The following is a 23,562-nucleotide window of genomic DNA, read 5'->3' on the forward strand; positions in this document are numbered from 1 at the left end:
AGTCTGCGCTTGGACTCAAGAGCATTTCATCAGCCATACCAAAGTGACCTTGGTTCACAATTTGCCTACACATATTTTAAATAGAAGAGGATACCCCCAAAATATGAAAGTTAGTATTTGAAGATTCATGGATTGATCCTATGACTCATTATCCCCAAGACTGTGTGTTTGTAGCTACATAGATTTGGAGCTTCAAGTGTTTACCTGGCTGATGAAGGGAAAGATCTAGTCAACCCCAGATACTTCCTTGGAAGTGTCCGGATAGGATTTGATTGAAAACATACTGTGGTTTAGGGCAGTGATACTATTCTTTTTGAAACTATAATGATTCATACATGTCATTTACATTTGTCCAAACCCATAGAATATACAACACTAAGTGTGAACCCTGAGGTAAACCATGGACTTTGGGTGATAATGATGTGTCCGTGTAGGTTCATTGATTGTTAACAAATGCCTCTCTCTGGTGCAGGATGTTGATAGATGGGGAGGCTATACATTTGTGGGGGAGAAGTATACTCATATAGCAACTCTCTGTACTGTTTTCTCACATAAAGTCCATAACAACATATAAAGTCATATATATAATTTGGGACAATCAAAAGATAACAGGCATGAAAAAAAGAAAAAAGGCCTCCTAGTCCATTCAGGCTGCTGTAACAGAATACCATAGTCTAGATAACTTTTAAAGACAGAAATTTCTCACAATTCTGGAGGCTGGGAAGTACGAGGTGAAGGTACCAGCAGATTCAGTGTCTGGTGAGGACCTTCTTCCTGGTTCATAGATGGCCATCTTCTTGCTATGTCCTCATGTGGCAGAAAGGTCAAGAAGATCTCTGGCATCTCTTTCCTAAGGGTGTTGATCCCATATACGAGGACTCCACCTTATGACCTAATCACTTCCAAAAGACTCTACCTCCAAACACTAACACATTGGGTGTTAGGTTACAACATAGGAATTCGGGGGCAGAGGGGACATAAGCATTCAGTCTATAGCACCAGGCAAGAAATTTTTTTAAGGAAAATTTGGACAGCAATAGATATGCGAGTGGTAAGTAAAGAAGCACTGGCTTACAAGTGCAAGGATGAAAAGAAACTAGGGCAGCCACGTGAAGCCCAGAACCAGAACCCTGAGGTAGGGCAGATGTCAATGACTCACTGTCCTTCCCAGGGACCTCCGTGACGTAAGGATATTTCCCTACATGTTAGAAATAGCTTACATTTTAGGTAAAAACTTGGTGGGTTGATTAAAAGATATTAAACTACCGTACTAGAAGAGTAACAAAATTTTGTAGATTGCGTTCAACCCCCTTGGCATTGCAAAAATAAAGCCACACCCAAGAACCATGAAGTCCAGAACAGATACGGTACCAAGAAGGGCTTTAAATTAGAGTTAAATTATAAGAAACTTGTCTCTGAGGCCTCATTTTTTCATATCCAGTGGCCTGATAGCCTTGAGTTCCCCTCTTATTTCACTGAACACATGACTAACTGAAAAAAATCCCGTTGTGTTGTTGTAGACAATGGAACCTACAGATCCTTGTAGAACAATGCCTGTACCCGGCAAACCTGGCAGCCTGGAAGAAAGGCCTCCCTGCCGATTATCTGGTGGAATGACATTGGAAGGTAACCACATTGCCTTAACAACACTAGACACCGCTGCTGTCCTACCCCATACCCCTTGGCCTACTTCTGAGTTCACAGGCAACGCGAAGGTTATTTCCCATCTCAAGCACCTGCATCTCTCAGCTTCTCAGTTTGAAGGCTTATTCCCGCACCATAGGAGTTTGTTGGAGCTAGCTCGGGCATAACCCAGATGCAAGAGAGAATTGTGCCCTCCACAAATTGATGAATAAATAGCCAACACTTTGTTTTTCCTTGGGGGCAATTCTGACACATGTACCACAAGGTTTCTTAGAGGGTCCCCAGAAGAGCTGAGCCCCAGTTGCCCACAGTGGTAACCCACACATTATCTCACCCCTTATTGGCTTTTCCCTTCTTGATTTTACTTCCTTACTCTCTCATGTGGGCTTCTTGGGATCACCTCCCAAATTAACGACTTGCACTTAAGCCCTTGTCTCAAGGCGTGCTTGAGGGGAATCCCAAAATAAGAATCTCATCTACTTTTGGTGACCAATCTCCATGGCATTTCCCTAAGTTGGCACGTGTGAGGAAGAGGGGTGGTCAATGTCTGGGCAATCCTTGCTCTGGAGGAATTCTGCGCTTCTCCCTTTCTTCTGTCTCCTTCCTCCCGATTTGTCTCAGGCATCACATAAAGTGCAAGATGAGTACTGTCTTTTATAATTTCAAAGATCCTAGCTCATGCATAACTTAGTTCAAACTTATGCCAAAGACAGTCAATTCATGGCAGACATCAAAGTTCAGTAATATTTCAAAATGAAACAAGTTGTGTCTCACAGTGTTCTGGGGTATAATAGACTAGGGGGAAGGAGTTGGCTGTGCATCACATCTCAGGTGGAAGACCTGAGATTTCAGGCACAGGACAGTGTCCTTGCCAGAACTGCAAGCTCCTGTCTGATGTAGACAGAGCCTGTGTGCTTTGTTGGCATTCTCACCATGGCTGGCAGGCGCCTAGCAGATATTTTTATTCTAATCCTAACTGGTCACTAGACTCGCTGAGGCCTCTGATAGAGAGGAAATTAACTGACCTAACAAAAATAAATTGAAAAAACAAATCAACATAAAGAGCTTTATATATATATATATATATAAATGGTGAAAGCAAATGTTAGGTGATTCATGGACGTTAATTTCCAATTTAATCAGTAGGTTTAGGTCTGAAAAAGAAGCTAAAGAAGTGATTGCTTGTTTAAATACCATTATATTTTTAGTTTTTGAATTAGATGAGTGTATTAATTATTTAAAAATTAAATCAAATGTATACACAAAAAAGAATGAATGAAAGATTGCTACTTCAAAAAGCAAAACATTTTCTTCCTAATTTCCTTTTCTTCATACATAGTTGTAGGTATCTTGGTTTCTTTTTATTTTAAAGTGACAGTCAAAGATAATGGAGAAGCTAACATGACCTGCTTGACCAGTGGTTGTATATTTAAAATTATTCAAAGCACATTCATAATTAACAAGAAAATGTAAGACAAAATATCCCTTTAACAATGAATGGTCTCTTTTTCTGATCAATACGTTCTGAAGATAAAGTTATGAATTCTTGAATTTATGTATGTTTGAATATAACTTGGTTACCTCTTCTCATTAAATACAGTCTCATGCTTTCACCCTGTATCTTTTCTAATTAGATATATTTTTAGCCATTAAGCAGATTTTCCCCTTCTTTTCTGTTTTAATCTTATCAACACAGGAATATTTTTCCAAAAACTGAACCTATGGAAGAATATATGCATTTGCACCTGTGGGAACATAAAAATCAAAATATGTTGTAAGAAAGGAAGTTAGTATTTCTAGAATCTTGCAAGGCTGGTTTAATGTTATTATTGCTTGTAGTATGTTATGCTACAGACTGTGGACTCTGCAACAAATTTCAAGGGCACGTAAATCAAGCACTGTGTTCTGGGTCTTACCAGGGAGAGATTTTTGTGTAACTGAAAGCTTAGTATAGCTAGTCTTCCCAAGTGTTGGGAAAATACACAAAGTATTCATTGTGTTTAAGAAGAATTCAAATGGTTCCCAAAAAGTAGAGTTATTTGTTAACATACCTATCTGGTTTTTCTTAGAACTCCGTCAGTGGCGAGAGGTATTGATGATCAATCCGACAATGGCCGTGAACCCTTTACTGACAGCATCAGGGCAGCAAAGAATCCCACTGGTTCCCTCACCATTTGAACCCCCAACTGTGGATAGGTATTTCTCACGAACATAATATTCTGGTCAAAGGAGAACATGGATAATTATCAAATTTTTGAATGATGTTAACCCCAGTGTTATTTTATTGCCTACTGTTGTTCAGCGAACTGTGGTACAGTAATTCACGTTAAAATGCTCTGTTGAGTGTGCCTTCAACACACTGCCCATCATTCTTCCCCTTTGAGGCCTGCTGGTCATGCTCATTCAGCAAATAGCTGACGAGCACTTACTATGTGACCGGCATTCTGCAGGTGCGAATATTGGTATAGTCTGGAACGGCTGCCATAAGAAAATACCACGGACTGGCTGGCTTAAACAACAATTTCTCTCTCACAGTTCTGGAGGCTGAAAGTCCTAGATCCAAGTGTCGTCAGGGTTGATTTGTGCTGAGACCTCCCTCCTAAGCTTGTAGACAGCTGCTTTCTTGCCCCCGAGTTTCCCCGAAAATAACACCTAGCTGGACCATTGGCTCTAATGTGTCTTTTGAAGCAAAAATATCAGGTATAATATAACACCTGATGTTATATTATATCATATTATACCCAGTATCATATCATATCATATCATATCATATCATATCATATCATATCATATCATATCATATCATATCATATCACATCAGATCATATCATATATCATATCATAGCATATCACACCCCATCTTACATTATATTAAAATAAGACTGGGTCAATCAGCTCCAAAAGACGCATTAGAGCTGATTGTCTGGCTAGGTCTTATTTTCCGGGGAAACACGGTATGTCCTCACATGGCCTTTTTCTCTGTGCATGCACATGTCTGTTGTCTCTTCCTCTTCTTATAAGGACACCAGTGCTGTTGGATTAGGGCTCCACCCTTATGTCCTCATTTAACCTTAATACCCCTTAAAGACCTTATCTCTAAATATAGTCACATTGTGGGTTAGGACTTCAACATATGGATTTGGGGGGGGGGTGCAGGGGAATACAGTTCTGTTCATAACAATTGGGTATCCTGGATTTTCTGTGACAGAACAATTCTTTCTTTTCAATAAAAGTGACATGATCAGTATTTAGCTTGCACCCTCTGACAGTTCCCTATCTTTTCTTTAGAATAGTTTGACATTTTGAGGAGAAAGTAAAATCTATTATTTATCCTTGTTCATGGAGTGTGAACAATAAATTTGGATTTCTACAGATCAAGTTTGGCAAAATAAATAAAGTATCTACCCAAGTAGTCAAACACTGATTCTAGATGGCAAAACCCAAGCCAAATATCTCCATTAAATGAGAAAAGAATATTGTGGCCAGAACAGTATGTTGGTCATGGAAAATCAGAGAGTAGTATGTGATTTGATTAGATCTTTTTTTCTAGATATCCCTGAAACTTTCCTTTCTTGTTTTCTCTGTTGTGTTGTCAGCTGGGTCAATCCATCCTTAGTAGAATCCTTCCTCCTAATCTTTCTTCCCATATTTCTACTTAAACCAGTTTTAAGAGATTGCAGGATTTTGTACTTCATTTTGGGAAGAGATGATAGAATCCTGCACAGTAATAAAAAGAATTCTCACTGTCTATGCAAGGGAAATTTTGTACAATTCCATCCTCATTTTACCTATTTTATATCTTTTTCCCCTAGAGATTTATTGCCTTCCACTGTAGCTCCAACTGACCCAAGACAGTTTTGTGTTCCTTCCCAATTTGGATCCTCTGTTCTACCAAATGCAAATATGCCGAACATGCTGTCCAATCGCGTCTACTCAGGTATGAGCAACAGATAGCTCTCGTCTGTGGAGCCCCTGTGAACTGGATGGCTGTGTGGAGTTTGCCGTCAAATTCACTGCTACATTTTGGAGGCAGACTGTATAGCAGCTATGCCTGTAATTTCTGCAGTTGCTACCCAGATTTAAATCATGGTTCCGCCACTGTGTGACCCTGTGCAAGTTGCTTAACTTCTCCAACCATTAATTTACTGATGAACAACATGAAAATCTGCAATATTATTGCCTGTTTTAGCTTACATGTAAGAAACTGACATGGTCATGAGGAGATGACGTCTGAGAATTAAATGGTCTTGGGGCAATTTATATGTGGCCTGATAGGTCATAGTGAGGATTTGCCTTTTATTTTGAGTAAGAGGGGGAAACTTTTGAGGAGTTTGAATGAAGAAGTGACATGATCTGACTTACGTTTTACCAGGATCATTCTGACAAACTTGATAGGATCAAAGTTCTGGGGATAAACTGATGGGAGTTAATGGGCTAACAGAATAGTTAGCCCAGATTGGCCCTGGGTAGAGAAAGTAGGAATAGTCAGATGTGGTTGGAGTCTGTAATTATTTTAAAGGTAGGAACAACAGGATTTTCTCATAATTTAGATATGAGATGTTAGAGAAGGAGAGTATGAAGGATGACATCAAAATTTTGATCTGAGCAATCAGAAAGGTGGAGTTGCTATTTACTGAGTTGAGGAATAGTGTGAGAGGAACAGAGTTCTTGGGGTAGGAGAGATACCGTAGGCTTAGTTTTGCTCATATTGCAATTAAGTTACCTAATAGAAAATCGATGGGCGATGTCAGGAAGGCATCTGAAGTCCAGGGAAGACTTTGAGATGCAACCTGGAGATATGATTTTGGGAGTTACCAGCATGTATGAGACTAGATGAGATCATCTATACAGTGAGTGTGGATAGAAGTTAAAAGGGTGATCCCTGGGACATACCAACAAGGTCAAGAAGATGAGGAGGAGCAAGCAAGGCAGAATTAGAAGGAGCAACCAGTAAGGTGGAAGAGAACCCAAAAGAGTATGGAAGCCTGGGAGGCAAGGGAAGAAATCGTTTAAAAAGAGATTGAGCAACTGTGTCAAGCAAGTATGCTACTCATAGATCAAGTAGAGGAGGACTACGAATATGTGATTAGCTTTGGCTATGTGGACGTCATTGGTGATCTTGATAAGAGCCATTTCAGTAGAGTGGTAACAGTGAAAACATGGCTGGTGGGGCTCAAGAGAGACTAGGAGGTAAAAATTTATTCATGATATAAAAGGTCAAACTGATGTATCTTATCTCCCCAAAACTATAGTCATGAGTTTCTGTTTGTCCCTGATTCTGAACTCCAACAACTCTTAATAGATAGGAACAATGTGAGTGAAAAGCCTGACTCAAAAAGAAATATGATTGGTGCCAGGGTCAGCGAAGATACCAGCTTGCCTGCATTTGAGCTATCACAGTATGTGGATCCATTGCAATGAGATTGGGCATCTGAGCGAGGGCCAGATATGAAACTAGACACCCCCACTGGAGTAGCCCAAGGACCAAATAAAACAGGTGCCACAGCTGATTCTGGATGGAAGCCCCATCTGGCAGCAAGAACCCAGTAAATCTATAGCCATGACTACAAGCAACAGATAAATAGATCAGAGACTCAGAGTATCCTTCTTAGTGATGAAGAATCCAGAAACTACCAATATTTGGATATAAACACACAGATTGATCACCTGTCCCAGGAACAGAGATCAGGTTTCCCACCTCAAGACGGATGTGTAGGAGAGTAAGTAAGGACCACGTAGGGCTTCGGTCCTATAGAAACTGAACTCCAGGTAAGGTAGCAAAATAGAAACTAAAACAGGGATCTATTGCAAAAATTGGGATGTGAGGTGGGGAGTGACTTATTTCAGCTTAGCTAGCACTAAGTTTCAGGTCACTTATTTGGCAAAGAGAAAGAAACTTGGAATAGGTTGGATGAGTCTAGATTTCAGAGTGTTCTAAAAAACAGGTGATTGGAATTGTGCTCTCTACACTGGACTTCTCACATGGACTTTCTCTGCATCCTTGGGGAGTACACCATGAGTTGGCACTTTCATGCATGTCCACTGTCTAAAGGAGAATATCTTCAAGCTACTGAACTAGAAAAATATAGAGAGCTTTAGCGTTAGAAGGATTTTTAGATGTCACCTCATCTAATCTCTGAATTTTACAAATGATAAGGAATCTCATTAAAAAAAGACGTAATATGGCTTATTTCAAGATAGGTTATTATTAATAGTTTAATGAGCTCTACTAGCTTAGTACAAAGCAGGTATAAGAAACAGTTGTAGACTTCATGATACTTATTCTCTTATTGGGGAGCACAGATTTACACTTATAAAACTATTGTTAGACAAAACTAAGTATAATAAGTACAATTTGTGTCTCTGTTATGGTTAGAGGGCGCTCTACCTGTGCTGTCTGTGAAGTGTTTGCACCAATAAATGCATAGAGTAAGGGCTTAGAAACCTTTATAGTAATTTGCCAGGGTGATTTTAGGTCCGTTAATCAAATATTTTTTAAATTGTGCTTGTATATGTCTTTGTTTTCATTTATATTTTATTGTATTTTTTAAAAGTGTTGGTCCATGATGGGTTGGAAAGTTTAGAAGAAAAAAATGCTCCTTCACTGTAGGTTGTTTGAGAAGCGCTAGTATGGACTCTAAGTGCATTAGGAGTGCAGAGAAATAAAAAAATGAATATAGCATGAAGTTGCCAGCCAACCTTGAATTCTGGTGAGGCTACCATTATTTCAAGACATTTTAGAGGGTGGACACGGACAAAGAATATAATTGCTGCCCCCTCCATGGAAATCATGGAAACATATTTACCTCAGATACACCAAAGTGTCCATATAGAGAACTTCGTATTTTCACAGCAAATCATGCTTTTATTCCCACAGATGTCAGTGCATCCAGAAACACTTAGTTACATTTCTTTCTTAAAGGTCAACTTATTCCTCTTGTAACAACAAAAACAACAAAAGCTATCAATTTTTCTTCAAAAGAAAGAGACCAAGAGACCCACAGTTCATCTTGTTCCTTTTGAAATATGTCAGGAAATGTCACCGGTCATGAGACCCACACTTAAAGAAAAAAAATTACCTAGTGTTATCATGCCATCACCAAAGTGACTCAAGATGCTGAGCAGCAAAGATTTGATACTGTTCCCAATATGGTGCTCAACTGGTGGTTTTGCAGATACTGTTTTAAATCATTGTATTTTGTTTCGTTATTTTCAAATGGATGTTGTTAATTTGTTTGTGGGTATAATGGTGGTTTTCTTTTTTAAGGTTGGGGCATTTTACCGCCTGAATCCATAAAGGCAATGGCCAGGAGAAATGAAATGATTCAAAGGCAGCATACTGCCAGGTAATGTAACAGTGATGTTTTATTTGTTTTCTATTCATTCACTTGTTTGTTTTTTCATTTGTTTTAGATAGAGAGGTAAATAGATATAGATATATATGTATTTTTATAGATTCATCAGTTCATTTATTATATTTGTGTATTGTTGTATTTGTGTATGTTGTTATATTTGTGCATATATACGAGTACGAGTTCTGACAATTAAGTTTGCGAAATTGTTGCAATGATGTTGCTAACCTTTTTTGATATCAGAGGGATTATTCATTATGAATTTGTACCAACTAGACAAACAGTTAACCAAGTTTATTATTTGGAAGTGCTGAAAACGCTGCGTGAAAGTTAGATGACCTAAACTTTTTGCTAACAATTCATAGCTCTTGCATCATGACAACGCATCAGCTCACACAGCACTGTCTGTGAGGGAGTTTTTAGCCAGTAAACAAATAACTGTATTGGAACACCCTCCCTACTCACCTGATCTGGACCCCAATGACTTCTTTCTTTACCTGAAGATAAAGGAAATATTGAAAGTAAGACATTTTGATGACATTCAGGAATCAAGAGTAATAAGATGATGGTTCTGATGGCCATTCCAGAAAAAGAGTTCCAAAATTGCTTTGAAGGGTGGACTAGGCACTGGCATCAGTGCATAGCTTCCCAAAGAGAATACTTTGAAGGTGACTCTAGTGGTATTCAGCAATGAGGTATGTAGCACTTTTTCTAGGATGAGTTCATGAACATAATTGTCCCACTTCATATACACTCTGAATATACATATATATGTATATACTCTGATTAAGTACAAAAGTACTTCAGGAATATTGCAAAAAGAAACATGTACAAACATGTACACAGGTTGGTTAAGGATAAAAGCAAGATTAGAAATTACATAGTGAAGCTAAATTTATAGGCCATAATAGTTTGTCAACGTCTCATAATTAAAATGCCTAACTGTGATTCCCCTGAAATTCAAATTCGCATTTCTGTCCTAAATGATTTCAATTTTGCCCAAACGTGGCAGCCAAGCTTGCCAGCCCCACTTCAGACAATACCATCAGAGTCCATGTTAACCCAACAGGAGCCTTCAGCTGTAGCAACCAGGAGAAAGAAAAGATAGCAGTAATGACTAGGGTATGCCTGGAGGGGGGAAGAGAAAGAATCGGAGGCAGTTTCGTCATTACTAAACCCTAAGCATCCAGGTGCCCACCAACTAGCAAAGAAAAGTAAGCAAACCAAGTCCTCCCTGTCCTTCCTCCCCCACCCCTGCTACTTGTATTAATTTGTAACAGTTGAGACTTGCACTGACTTACTACATTTCTTGAGTCCCACTAAAACTGTACTGCAAGGTTTAAAACCCTCTTCCCAGAACTTTAATTTCTTTGAGGATTAATCTCTGGCAAGAAACCAGCTTGTGCTGCATTATTAATTTATAATAAAAATGTATATAAATTTAACAGGTGAACCTATTAAATTTGCCAGAGGTAAGGCTCTAAAGTCTAGCCTTGGACTCCCTCGGTGAGAGTCTGACATACCCTTCACCCTCAGATCTTACCCCAAGCTATACTTCCCAGTGGCTTTGTGGGGGATTCATGTTTCCACCCAACAGACTTCAGCTAAGTAGTCTGAAACTCATGTAAAACAGAGGTGCTATCTTAGGGAAAGCAGAGAGCCATTAAAATTACATTTCTAATGGTTTGCTTGGGTTGTAAAAAATGTACTCTTCTGTTTTTAGGATGGAAATGGAAATGCATGCCATTTACCAGCAAAGGAGAATAGAAAAAGTGAATCCCAAGGGACTAGCAGGCCTGGGGATACCATTCCTCTATGGCTCCAGTATCGCATCTGGTCCAGCCCCCTGCCATCGCAGGACCATGCTCCCTGCCAGCGACGTGCATTTGCAGCAACGCTCCCTGAGAAACATTCAGCGCAACCCCATGCTGGTGGCAGCCAGTCCGCGCTTTCTAGAGAGCTGGGGTCAGAAATGTCGTCGTCTCAGGAGAGGTACAGGGAATCAGAAAGTTCTAGACAGTGATACTGAGAGTCCCCAAAGTCAAGCAGAAGAAAAAACCCTAGGTCAGACTCACGCGATTGCCTCTGAAGAGGATGAGTATGCAAAGGACCGAGAAACAGAAGCTCTCAACAATCAGATGTCAAGCGAAACCGAAGAAAAGCCAACTACAGCTCTTGCCAACACCTGTGGAGAGCTGGAGCTTACTCACCAAAAGCCCTGGGGAGGAGTTCGTGTTTGTCCCCTGGAAGCAAAGGCTTGGGACAGTGGGAAAGAGACGGCTTCAGAGCAGGCTTTTGCAGCCTGTGGTGAAAAGAACGGGGTTTACCCTCCAGTTCCTCAACCATCTCTGCGCGGTGGGTATCCGAGAGTGAATGGCCAGCGGCAGATTCTTAGAAACCACAGGTCAAGTCTTTCAGTAATTACATAGTGAACTATAACCATCATGCTTCTTTTTATCCTTCCTTCTCTTAATCCTATTTTGAATTACTGTATTTTGCCATATATAACGTGCTCCCGTGTGTAATGAGTACCCACGTTGTTGGCCCAAACTTTCAGAGGAAAAACATCTTTTGTTTTAATTCAAATTTTTATTTGTTTACATTTAGGTACTTGTGTTTTGTATTATAAAGGAATTTTAGCATTTAGTTTTTAACGTATTATGGTATGATAAATTTTATGTCACAAATAATTACAAAACACGAGGACAGATACAAGGTACAAGAAATTTTACATACTGGTAACAAATTTACAATATTTACACATCCTAGAAGTACAAGAACTCTTCGTTGTTGCAAATTCTTCCTAAGTTCAACAAAACCATGATCCCCTTCGAGGGTATTATTTTGCATACGGATATCGTTATTGATTTCTAGAGTTACACTTTTAACTCATAAGCATAAATAAAAGAATTAAAAACATTTATATAGACACAGAATTAGTACTACCCATGTATAATGCGCACCCTTATTTTTCCCTCCCAAATTTGGGCACAAAAGTGCGCATTATACACAGCAAAATACAGTATCTCTTCTTGAAGTCATTCTATTACATTAGTTCCAAGAAGCCACATCAGTGAAATTCATCTCTATTATTATATAGAGAATTTTTAGCAAAGTCTAGGAAGGCAAGTATGAGGAAGAATGGAGAAACCTACCAGAATTTTTCATTAAAATTTTAATTTAATTTTCTGTTAATTTCTTCAACACAGAATAGAAGCGCTTCTGGCTTAACAGTATGAATTCTATCTCCTCTGCATTTAAGTGTAGAAAAACAAAGACAATTAAACAGAAGCATTAACTTTCAGTGCCCGCTACTCTTAAAGATACCTTCTAACCTAAAATATTAACTCACTACCCTGCCCCCAAAAAACACTGAATAGTTTTCTAGGACTTCTTTAGATAAAAATATTTTAAAACACAGGGGGTTGGGAAGGAGTGTAATCTAGGCCCCAGACCAACTGCTTCCCTTACAAAGTGCTAATTTGCCATTTTGATGAAGGTGCAGCTACATTCTTGCATCACCTAGAGGGCATGATAAATCATGTAACATCACAGAACCTGGTGGAGTTAATCTGGAGAATGCAATCCACACCACCTTTCTATTGGAATCTAAGAGAAGCTGGAGCAGTTCGGGAACTTCTTTGTTTATTTAAGATAATGTCGTCATTAAAAATCCTTTAGAGGAAGAAAAGAAAAGAGGCAGCTAAGATTTTTAGAAAACATTTTTTTCAGTAACTCTTAATATCCTTGAAGGGATTTACCTATAGATTTATATATAAATGGACCACTCTCTACTAATAGAATATGAGGAAATTAATGTATTTATACTTAAAATTGTGCTCTTAGCATCGCCCTTTTCCCTGGAAATTTTACACCACAAAATAATTTCCTTTCCATTTTAAAGGAACACACACACTGGTTACCACTGGGGGAAATCTGTCTTTGGATGAAGATATTCAGAAATGGACCGTGAGTGACGTGCACAACTTTATCAGTGGTCTTCCGGGTTGTTCTGACTACGCTCAGGTGACCTAATATTTAAGTATTCTCATAAAAGTAAGACACTTTGACATATATTTCCTTCATAATAAGTGCTGTCAAACTTACACTTGGTCCCCAGAGAGGATTCCTAGTAATCGCCCCTTTTTCATGTCCTTGGCTGCCCTGGCACAGAAGCTCCTATTTGGTGGAGCTTGAGTCATGTGCCCACAGCCCAGCTGGGAATGCCAGTGTCTGGCTTTAGTATCTGTTCCGTCAGGACTCCGGAGAGATGGGGATTCTCCCCAAATTAGGAGATTCAGAGCCCGAAGATCCAAAAGGAATGAGAAATGTCTACTGCGTTCCCTACTTGTCCATATAACAAACATGTTGGGGGCATATACTTCTGTAGCAGACGTTTTAGGCTGCTCATAATAGGTAATGGAAATATGGACTTCATTCTTTAAAAAAAGCAAGAATGCAATAGATCTGAAAATGTGGAAATTAACTACTTTTAAATTCTGTATTTCTGCTGGGGCAATATACAAAAATGCATACATACATATAATTCAATCTGATAGATAAATACTAGTTTTTTAAAAAATACAGTGATGTCAGGACAGTTGGAATGAAGATTAATTTCACTCGTGTGGGAAAATTGGTGACAAAACTCATAAGCTGGCAAGTTTTTGAAGTTTATGTCAATGCTAACATTTTCATGCATGTAGTTTATTTTTTCAAGTGATTTAATATTATAACACAATTCCAAGCAACAATGTGCCTACTGAATCTGGTATTATTGTCTTTGATTTATATATTAAAGGAAAAGAAAGCAAAAAAAGGACGTTCTGAGGTAACATCATAATTAACTGATGTTAGAGATTACTTTGGATCTTAGTTTTGAAATCATATTTTTCTTCATGTAGTGCTGTTAATTCTTCTTGTTTCTCTTTGTTGTTGTTCTGTTTATGAAACTTAAGGGAAAGTGATATAAAGTTGTAATTAAGAGTATGGCTTATGAAACCAGAAAGTACAAGTTAGAATTCTGGCTTTTCTACTTTCTGGACATGTAACATAAGATAAGTTGCCTCTCTTCTTTGTGCCTCAGTTTTTTCATCTGTAAAATGGGATGGTATGATATATCCTCAAAGGATTGTTGTATGCAATCAAGAGTGCCTGGCACTTTGTAAGTACTCAGTAAATGCTAGTTTCATCACTGTCAGGCTCCTAGAGAGAGCAGAACCTCAAGCTACTAATGAGGCAAGTTGTAGTCTTCAAATCACCCACTTTGTCTTTTTGCATGCCTGATAAAATGTTTTGTCCTATTCTTTCCTATTTAATGAGTATAACCTTATTATTTTTTTTTATTAGTCGTTAACTATGGGTCAGTCACTTTTTAAATTTATCAGTGTCACTTATCAAGTGCCACATCAACCACTGGTACAGTAAAGTTACCCAATTCTGATAACAGCCAGAAACAAGCAACCTCGTGAATAACGGACGCGTGATTGCTAACTTCTGATGGATTGAACCCATTTGAACTCTCATTATTCGTAATCAGTTAGGGATCTAGTCATAAAAGTGCAGTTTATAATAGCTACTCTTGTAATAAATAATGTTACATGCATTTCATCCTTTATCACCCCAAATGTCCTCTGGCAGGCCCATAGGAGTGACATAAACACAAATACCCACTTCGCTGACTCATTATCTCTCAGCAACAGGATGTCAGTGCTCCATTCCCCATTCCAAGAAGCAGAAATAATTATTTCGAGGTATTTCATAAATGTGTTTGGGGTCAGGTCCTGCTCTTGTTTCCTTGTTAAAGCCTATTCCCTCCCAGTGACTACTGGCGAGATCAGCTGCAAGAAGGCAGCTGTCCTGCCTGGCACGGCCCCACCAGGCTCAGTGACAGTGTTCTGTACACAACAGGAGAAAACCCTGGATCCGACTGGGCACAGCCTGGGTGGAACACGCTCTGACGCAGCCTTGCTTGTGCACAGCCCTCACAAGAACGCTTGTCTTAAATGTCTCTTCAGCTTTCACTCACAGCCCTTGGGACTAGTTGGGGTTACACCCACGGTCCCCTACCTTCTTCTTCCTCACCTCTGCCTTAGATGCCTCCACTGCAACCTCCCATCACCTGCCTCCTATAGGTAGAAAAAGAAATTCAGAAAAAAACAACCACAACTAAAACCCAAAGCCCCTATGCAAAATGAATTCTTTTAGTTAGATGCACAGAGAGGATTGGTGGCTCAACTGTTAGGGACCTCCGGGAGACCGTGCAACACATTTTGTTTGCTCTAAGTAAGTGTCTAGTTCAAAGAACTGAGCAGATACAATATTCCCTCTCTAAACATAACTGAAATTACTAAAAATATGTGCACATTCATATGTGCTTTTGACCTAACCTGCTCTCCTGAGAAGGAGGCGGTGGGACATCTTCTGAGAGACAGTGGCATGTGTTGCATCCTTGCCTCAGGCGCAGGGTTCATCCACCATGGCTGAGCGTTTGGCCCTCACAATTGTCAGGCCCTGGCTGCCAACCTACTTCCATTTGAAAATTTATCCCTGTGGATTCTCTTTCTTTGATGCTCAAAAAGGGAGACCTGGCGGTGAATTTGCTAGCTGAGGGAGGAAGTGAGGCAGGAGAGAGGCGAAGGAGGAATTTCCAGGTGAGAACCAGGAGACAGAAAAAATTTAACATAGCTGGGATGTTGAGAGTGGTTCCTACTGGCACAGAGAGGGCCAGGGCCGAGGTGGGAGAGGTGAGAATGACCAGACCGGAGGCTGGAGTGGGAGAAGGGGCCAGGTCACAGGAAGCCTTGAAGACTCAGTGAAGGATTAGAACTTTATCCTGGAGGCAGCTGAGGTTTTAAGCAGGAGTAATATGATTAGCTTTTTATTTCAGAAAGGTCACTCAGGTTGCTTTTATGAAAAAAGGTTGTAGGTGGCAAGACTAGTGTGGAAGCCTCCTCTGACGAGCAATAATCGTATCTGATCCAAGGTAGGAACAGTGTGGCCGGCAGATAAGAACACTGTCTAAGAGACACAATTGGCATGATTCAACTTCTAAGTTAAAAATATACATATATTAGGGGACCTGCAGCATAGAGAGACACTGAAGCCAAGAGAGACTGAGACCAATGAGGAAGAACAAAGAGGACCTGGGTCAGAAATATAAGGGACTCTAATACATAAGGATGGATAGAAAAACAGTAGCCACAAAGCTGACTGTAAAGAAGAGGGCAGAGAGTACCCCAGAGGGAGAAGCCTCAGGAAGGCAAGGGAAGAACATCTTTCAGGAAGGAGTAGCCCAGTGTTTTCTATCCATCTCATATCAGCCTTTGGTCCACCAGCAGCCTTCCTAGTTTCTGAAAGAAAAGAAGGCACGGTCACATCCACTACGACAGTCAGAATGGGCCCTGCTGGGAAGGTCCAGCATGACAGCTCCCGTCTACATCTCCTCTCCTCCCTCCACCATTTAGCTAAGGCAGTGGACAGAGGACAGTGCGCCTGTAAATGTGAGAAATGACACTTGTCTGTCCCAATTTTTACCCACATCCCTTTACTGAGACTCTTTGTTCATTCATTGATTTGTCCAGCAATGTGGATGGTGCGCCTTCTGCAATGTGCCTGCCACTGAATTACGGGTACATTGGTAAATACGACACGAGTCTGCCCTCAAATATTAATTATTCCATGCTGGAATTGAGTTCTATAAAAAGAGAATCGCAATGCACTTCCAAGCTAATTAAAGAGCACAAACAATGTGCTACTGGAGCACAGAAGGGGGAGTAACTGAAAATAAGAAATTTTATAAAATTTTGTGTCATCCTCAAGCAGTCTTAATGTTTCCTCCAAAACAACTAACCAATATGTATGGAAAACAAGAATTTTCTAAAGAAAGATATGTAGAGAAAGTTAACATCTTTTGTATTTAAAAAGGTATTTAAAGATCATGCAATTGATGGGGAAACGTTGCCATTACTCACAGAGGAGCATCTTCGAAGCACTATGGGATTAAAGCTAGGGCCGGCACTCAAGATCCAATCGCAGGTATGGCGATTTCTCATAACTCAATAGGTATTGATGGTATAAAGCTTAAGAGAAATACGTTATACTTTTATCCTATTGTGATATTCATAATACCTATTTAAGCTATTTACTAACCTCTTTCCCCTCTGTGGGTGGGGACATGATAAAAGTAAGGGAACCTGAAAACATTGGATGGGGTAGTAACATACATTCCTAGGTAGAGTTAGGAAAGCACAAAGCAGTGGTGTGCTGGTAAATGTTTAACAACCAGCTCTCTTTAAAGACAAAATGAGCCCAGATGTGTAGCATTTGTCCTTTTCTGTAGGGTAAGTATTCCCACCATGGCTGTTGATGTAATGTCACTGGATACAGAATTGGGAAGATATTCACAGCAGCACCCCATTTCAGAGTATTTTTTACCATATGGATAGAATAGACACAAATAACCTCAGCAGTGGAGATAATGATAAATGATAATAGCAAAATAATTAGGTAAAGACAATTAGGAAGTGGTGAGTTTTGAGTATTTATTAGTTTAGCTTTCAACATAATGTATTTTTTTGGTCATCTGAGTTTTAAATTAGGATAAAAAAAATTAATCAATGTCTAAAGGCCACCCTGGGAGGGAATGTGAAAGCAGCAGACGGGGTTTGGTATTTTGGCTGGGGACACTGGAGGAGTTTTACACTCCTAACGAAACTACCCTGTTTAGTGATAAGACTGTTCATCTTTGAAACTTCGGTACCTAGAAAAGTGAGGTAATTAGGTACCTCAAAAAATGTTTCTTAAATAAACGAATGGCTAGCCTTTCTTTACACACTTTAATGATCAAAACGAGTGTATTATCCATCCTCAAGCACAATTTACTTGTAGACAATCGTTCAAAACCTAGTGAACAACCAAAATATCTAAGTTACAAAACATTACAAAGACTCGTAACACCATCCTGAAAGACAAATGCTCCGCACGAGTTTCAGTACAATGCGTTTAATTGTAAGTTTGTCTAATTTAACTTTTAATAATGGCATGTTTAACAACTGGCTTGCAAACTTCCTAAAAATTTAACAATTGGCTTTCAAGCTGGGACAGGCCAGCTCCAGCACACCACTTCTCACCTCCTCCACTGCTTCATTCTGAGGCGCCATCATCTCTCATTGGATTCCTGCATTAACCTTCTAGCTGTTCTCGCTGCTCTGCCCTTGCCCACCCAGAGCTGATTCACAAAGCAGTAAAGAATGATCCTGTCATGTGCAGCGTAAAGACAGGAATACGTTCTGAGAAATGCGTCATCAGGCAATTTCGTTGTTGTGCAAACATGATAGAGTGAGTGCACGGACACAAATCTAGGTGGTACAGCCCACTACACACCTAGGCTTTATGATATGGCCTATTGCTCCCAGCATGCTCTACAGCATGTTACTGTACAAAATACCAGGAGATTAAATCAAGCACAAGAGAAAATGGTGCAATCAGGGGACTTGGTGAACACGAGATGTATGAGGCTGCTGCCGGTATAACCTGGAACACTGTTTTACAGCAAACTTTGGCTTTTTTTATAAGTAGGAAAAGTACACTGTAAAATGACGATAAAAAATATAGTATAGTAAATAGATAAACCAGTGGCATAGTCATTTATTATCATTATCAAATATTATGTACTGCGCACATTACATGGGCTAATTTTATAGGACTGGCAGAGCAGCAGGTTTGTTTACACCAGCTTCACCACAAATGTGTGAATGATGCATTGTTGCTACGACATTATGACAGCTACTAGGTGACAGTCACCAGGCAATAGGAATTTTTCAGCTCCATTATAATCTCATTATAATGGGGCTACCATTGTACTGGTAGCTGTATTGGTGGGTTGCTGACCAAAACATCCCATTACGCGGTGCATGACTGTACATAAGACAGATCATGTCACTTTTCTGCTCAAAAGTCTGCAATAGCTCCTCATTTCATTTAGCTCAAAGCCAAAGTCTTACGTTATGTGCACGCCTCCCCACCCACCACCACTCTTGCCTTCCTCACCTCATCTTCTTCTCTCCCCCTCACTTACTGCTTCTGCCCACTCACTGGTGGATGCAGCTTGGGCATCTAGGCATACTCCTCCTTAGGGCCGTTCCCTCTGCGTGGGGATATCCTCATGCTGTGCTCCCTCATCCCCTTCCCCTTTGCTCGACTCTACCTTCCCCATGCGGCTTGCTCTGAGCACGCTGTTTAAAATTGCACACGGCCCAGCTCCCACGCATTCCACTACTACCAGTTTTTTCTGCTTTCTTTTTCTCATAGCACCTATCACCTTCGATCATACAATATAATTTATTTATTTTTATATTCATGTTTATTGTTGATTTCCCCCTGCTACCAATAGAATGCAAGCTCCATGACAGCAGAGATCTTTATCTGTTTTGTTGACTGATGTATCCTTAGAATATACAAGACCCATAATAGGTCAAAAATCATTTATTGAAAGAATGAGTTTCCTAAAAGTGAAACCAGGAAGCGTCAACTAATTCTTCCCAGAATTCATCCAGGAATGCACCTTTTTACAATACATGTTTATGTCAGGAGCTGAGATTTCAAAATGTCATTCAAAAACCATTTTTATCTGCCTAAATTTTTTAGGGTAAAGTTCTTTATGTCTAATGTAAGTAATTTAATATTTCCATTGGTATTCTTTTTTTCAGTGTCTTTTTTTTCCCCTGAATAATTTTAGATACAGAAAAGTTGCAAAGATGGTACAGAGAGTTCACCCAGGTTTCCTTAATGTTAACATCTTACCTAACGTGGCACATTTGTCAAAACTAAGAAATTAACATTGGTACAATATGGCATTCACTTTTAAATGACTTATTTTTCTTTAGTGAGGATACTATATCTCCTGGCATACTTACAATAACACTGCATAGTTTTTTCTTTGGCTCTGATTTATTCCTTTTGGCTTTTTTGTTTGTTTGTTTGACCTTATAATGGGACCAACTCCAAATCATTCTTAATCTCCTCACTTACTGTTAGCATTACCCCCCCCCCATGTCATTTTCACAAGGCTGTAGTCACTTGTCGTGCTCCCATCTGCTACGTATAAGTGCCTCCACAGGCCCAGCTGACCTGTTAGAGCCATGCCCCATCTGCCAGCATAACAGGACAGGGCCTCCACAGAAGCTGAGAAGGAAAGGTCCAGCTGATGCCAAGTGGTCAGCCAAGCAGAACAGTGGTAGAGCCCTTGGGATTGGGAATTTCCAGGGGCCCAGTTGAAGCAGCTGAATTGGAAAATTCTGAGTAACATGTGGTAGACCTAGCAGGTGAGCAGGCAGCAGTTCATCAGATAAGACAAGGTATCTTTGTGGATAAGATCACCAAGTCTCAATCTCCAAAATGGGATTCAAGGGCAACATCCCCTAACAGGGAGCCCTGTTAAGAAGAAGGAAACCTTTTCTTCAGAAGGTGGACCTGAACTGGGCATACAAAGAAAAGGGTCAGGGAAGAAAACATGACTAGAATTTGAGAACTCGAATATTATTAGAATGGAGGATGCTGGGTTTGAGCTCTGACAATGTGGACAACATAGACATTTCCTGGGTCTCATTCAGGTCAGGTCTGTGTAGGAGCCCAATGGTTAGTTAGTAGTGGGGCACCAAGTCCCAGAACAGCCCTGTTTATGTCTCAACACTAAGCCGACTGAAGGCCAGCTGTGTGCTGAGCTTGTCTAAAGAATTCCAGCCTTAGCCAGGAGAAGGACCAGCTAGCTGGGTACTGGTGAGGTGGAGTGCGGTGTCTGTGGGACCTCTTGTGGGACCCCTGGAAAAGGGAGAGCTGGAGTGAGCTGAGTGAAATCACTGCGTGCAGATGAACCACAGCAGAACCAGGTATGGGAATTGAAAAGTTACCACGACCTAGATATCTAGTTTTACAGCAGTGAACACTGTATGGGTCTGAGAGGAAGAAAAAGCCCCCCACATCCTAGAAATGTGTCCCTATATAGATGACCATGCCCGAAATTACCTCAGCCTCCCTGCCACCTGTAGATAAGCAGAATACACTGGATGAATGAAAAAATTCATAAATTTAATTACTATGCTTATTTTGTCTTCAAAGGTATCTCAGCAGGTGGAAAGTATGTTCTACAAGAAAAGTTTTTCACTTCCTACTCATACAAAACAAGCATTTGATCAGCCAGCAGACGCATCCCCTCTTCTGGATTTTAATTCCTGGGGTGATACATTGGACAGTCCCTATTCCCAGGATATAATAATTCCTAAAGGAATTGAGCGAGATAGGGTGAGAAATTAAAACCCTCAAGGAGCAAAAACAGTCTTAGTCAGTTTTCCAAAGAGTCTAGGATATTCTGAAGGGTGTGTGAGGGTTTCCCAGGACCTATGGAGACTGAGAGGGAGAGAAAGCCAGGCTTCCTGGAGCTGTCTTGGAGGAGGCCACGCCCGAGAGGCTTCCTGAAGAGACCTCAGCATAAAGTGGCTGGAGGCATATCCTTGGAAGCAAAAACTAAAGGAAGGAGAGAATTTGCAAACACCAAAGAAGCTTCGGTTGGATGTTTCCACGAGGAAATCTCTGAAGAAGCCAGAAGAGCCTGAATACTGAAAAAAAAGCTCCTTATCTCTCTTCTCTCATTTCCCATCCCCCAACCCAGAAAGAGACAAAGGCAGCCCAGTGGAACAGGAAGGAGGCACAAGAGAAAGTGAAGTACAAAGTAGAGAAATAGAGATGCTGACGATAAGGTCTCCAGCTTTTTTCAAATTGCAGCCTCCAGGCTGAAGGAGGCCCAAGCTAGGGAAGGGCAGACACTTTAACCTTAAAATGCGGAGTCTGACTATTATTCAGCATTTTCTTTCTGACATGAAACTATGTTATGACTGAAAATAACTGGAGGACTCCTCATTATCTGAGAGGGACATGAAAAGTCGTAATACCCACCTCAGATTTCACCCAAGGGGTGGAGGAGAGTTATCTCTGCAAAGCAGGTTTGAATTGGCAAAGTGGAGGGGAGAAGATTAAAGTGGCTTTCTGCTTGTACCCTGTGGAGTCCCACTCTGTCATCTTCACATCTAACAGAAAGCGTCTGGAAAGATCCACAAGAAACGGATATGAGTTTATTCAAGGAGCGCACTGGGTAGTAGGGGGTGTGAAGGAGACTTACCACACAGCCTCTTATACATTTTGAATTTCTAACTATGGGAATGTATCTTCTATGTTTAAAATTTACATATAAAATGAAGAAACTGTAGTAAACAGTCTCTCAGATGGTCCCAATTATCTCTGCCTCCTAGTGTTCATGCCCTGATGTAATCTCCTCGTTTGGGTGGGCTAGACTTACAGATTCGTTTATAATGAATAGAATATGAAAGACGTGATGGATGGCAGTTCTGTGGTTTCAGTCTGGGGTGCTCTTTCTCACTTTGTTTGGAAGCCTTGCCCTTGATTCCAGCCTGGCAGAGAGGCCCACGTGACTGAACTTGGACATGGCTCTTCTGAAAGCTGCCAACAGCTACATGAGGGAATTTGAAGGTGGCTCCTCCCTGAGTCAAACCTTGACTGTACAGCCCACAGTGTGATGGCAACCTTGAGACAGAGACATCTCAACGCCCCAAGCTGCTCATGAATTCCTGACCCATAGAAACTGTGAGATAATAAATATGTGTTGTTTTCAACCACTAAGTTTTGGAGTAATTTGTTCCACAGCAATCGATAACTAAAACAAGCAAATAAATTGCATTGCTAAGCATGTATAGCATGCTATTCACATTCACTTTTTGATTGGGAAAAGAGTGGGCTGTTGCAGAGAGTGAGCATTTTTCTCTGATTTGCAGAGTGGCTTTTGAAGTCATTCCCCCCACAAACCATACTCATTTAGTTGAGCTTTTCTTTCTATTTTTAATATGAAAACAGCAGAGATTTTTCAAACATAAAATTATATTATACGATCATATATGCATATTACTTGCTAGTTTACTCTCTTTGGGGAGAGGGGGAGAGAGAGAGAGACAGAGAGAGAGAGAGAGAGAGAGAGAGAGAGAGAGAGAGAGAGAGAGAGAGAGAGATCCTCCAAATTTAAAAATTTTAAGAAGTTTCATCACATGTCCTTTCAGCTGCTATAATTCCCAGCATACAGAAATTTCATGGGATACCAAATGTTAGTTAACAGATGTTATGGTGAGGGATAAAAAAAAACACACACAAAAAAACACTTAATGAATATTTTTAGTGGCAAAGGGATCACGTGGTTCAATCCATATAATGTTTTTTTAATTTCTCATCCCTGCTAAATGGGTCAATTGAGTTGGTAACTAATTCACTTAACAGATGTGTCTCAATGTTGCTCTAAGAAATGTTCTGCTATGCCATCCTGGCATGTACTATCAGCAAAAAAAGCACTGTGCTTAATTTTAGCTGCGTAAAAAAAGAACCAGAGGACACATGTAAAGGAAGCTCTCCCCAGCTCTCAGCACTCTTCTTTGGAAGAAAGGGAGACTGAAACTGCTTGTCCATACTAAGACAGCTTCCTTTCCAGGTGAATGACTCTAGAGCACCT

The 23,562-nt window shown here is 40.2% G+C and overlaps 1 protein-coding gene across 1 annotated transcript; it reads left to right on the forward strand.

The window, feature by feature from the left end:
* Positions 1-1,523: 1,523 nt before the first annotated feature.
* On the forward strand, positions 1,524-22,633 carry SAMD7 (sterile alpha motif domain containing 7). Its single transcript, XM_019735016.3, has 8 exons — positions 1,524-1,626; positions 3,714-3,840; positions 5,457-5,581; positions 8,912-8,990; positions 10,720-11,351; positions 12,901-13,022; positions 16,923-17,033; positions 21,114-22,633. The coding sequence occupies exons 1-8, from the start codon at positions 1,524-1,526 to the stop codon at positions 21,306-21,308; spliced, it is 1,494 nt and encodes a 497-aa protein (XP_019590575.3). The 3' UTR covers positions 21,309-22,633.
* The last annotated feature ends 929 nt before the right edge of the window (positions 22,634-23,562 follow it).

Source organism: Rhinolophus sinicus, chromosome 17 (assembly GCF_057876585.1).
Source record: "Rhinolophus sinicus isolate RSI-liver-muscle chromosome 17, RSI-T2T, whole genome shotgun sequence".
Classification (NCBI taxonomy): domain Eukaryota; kingdom Metazoa; phylum Chordata; class Mammalia; order Chiroptera; family Rhinolophidae; genus Rhinolophus; species Rhinolophus sinicus.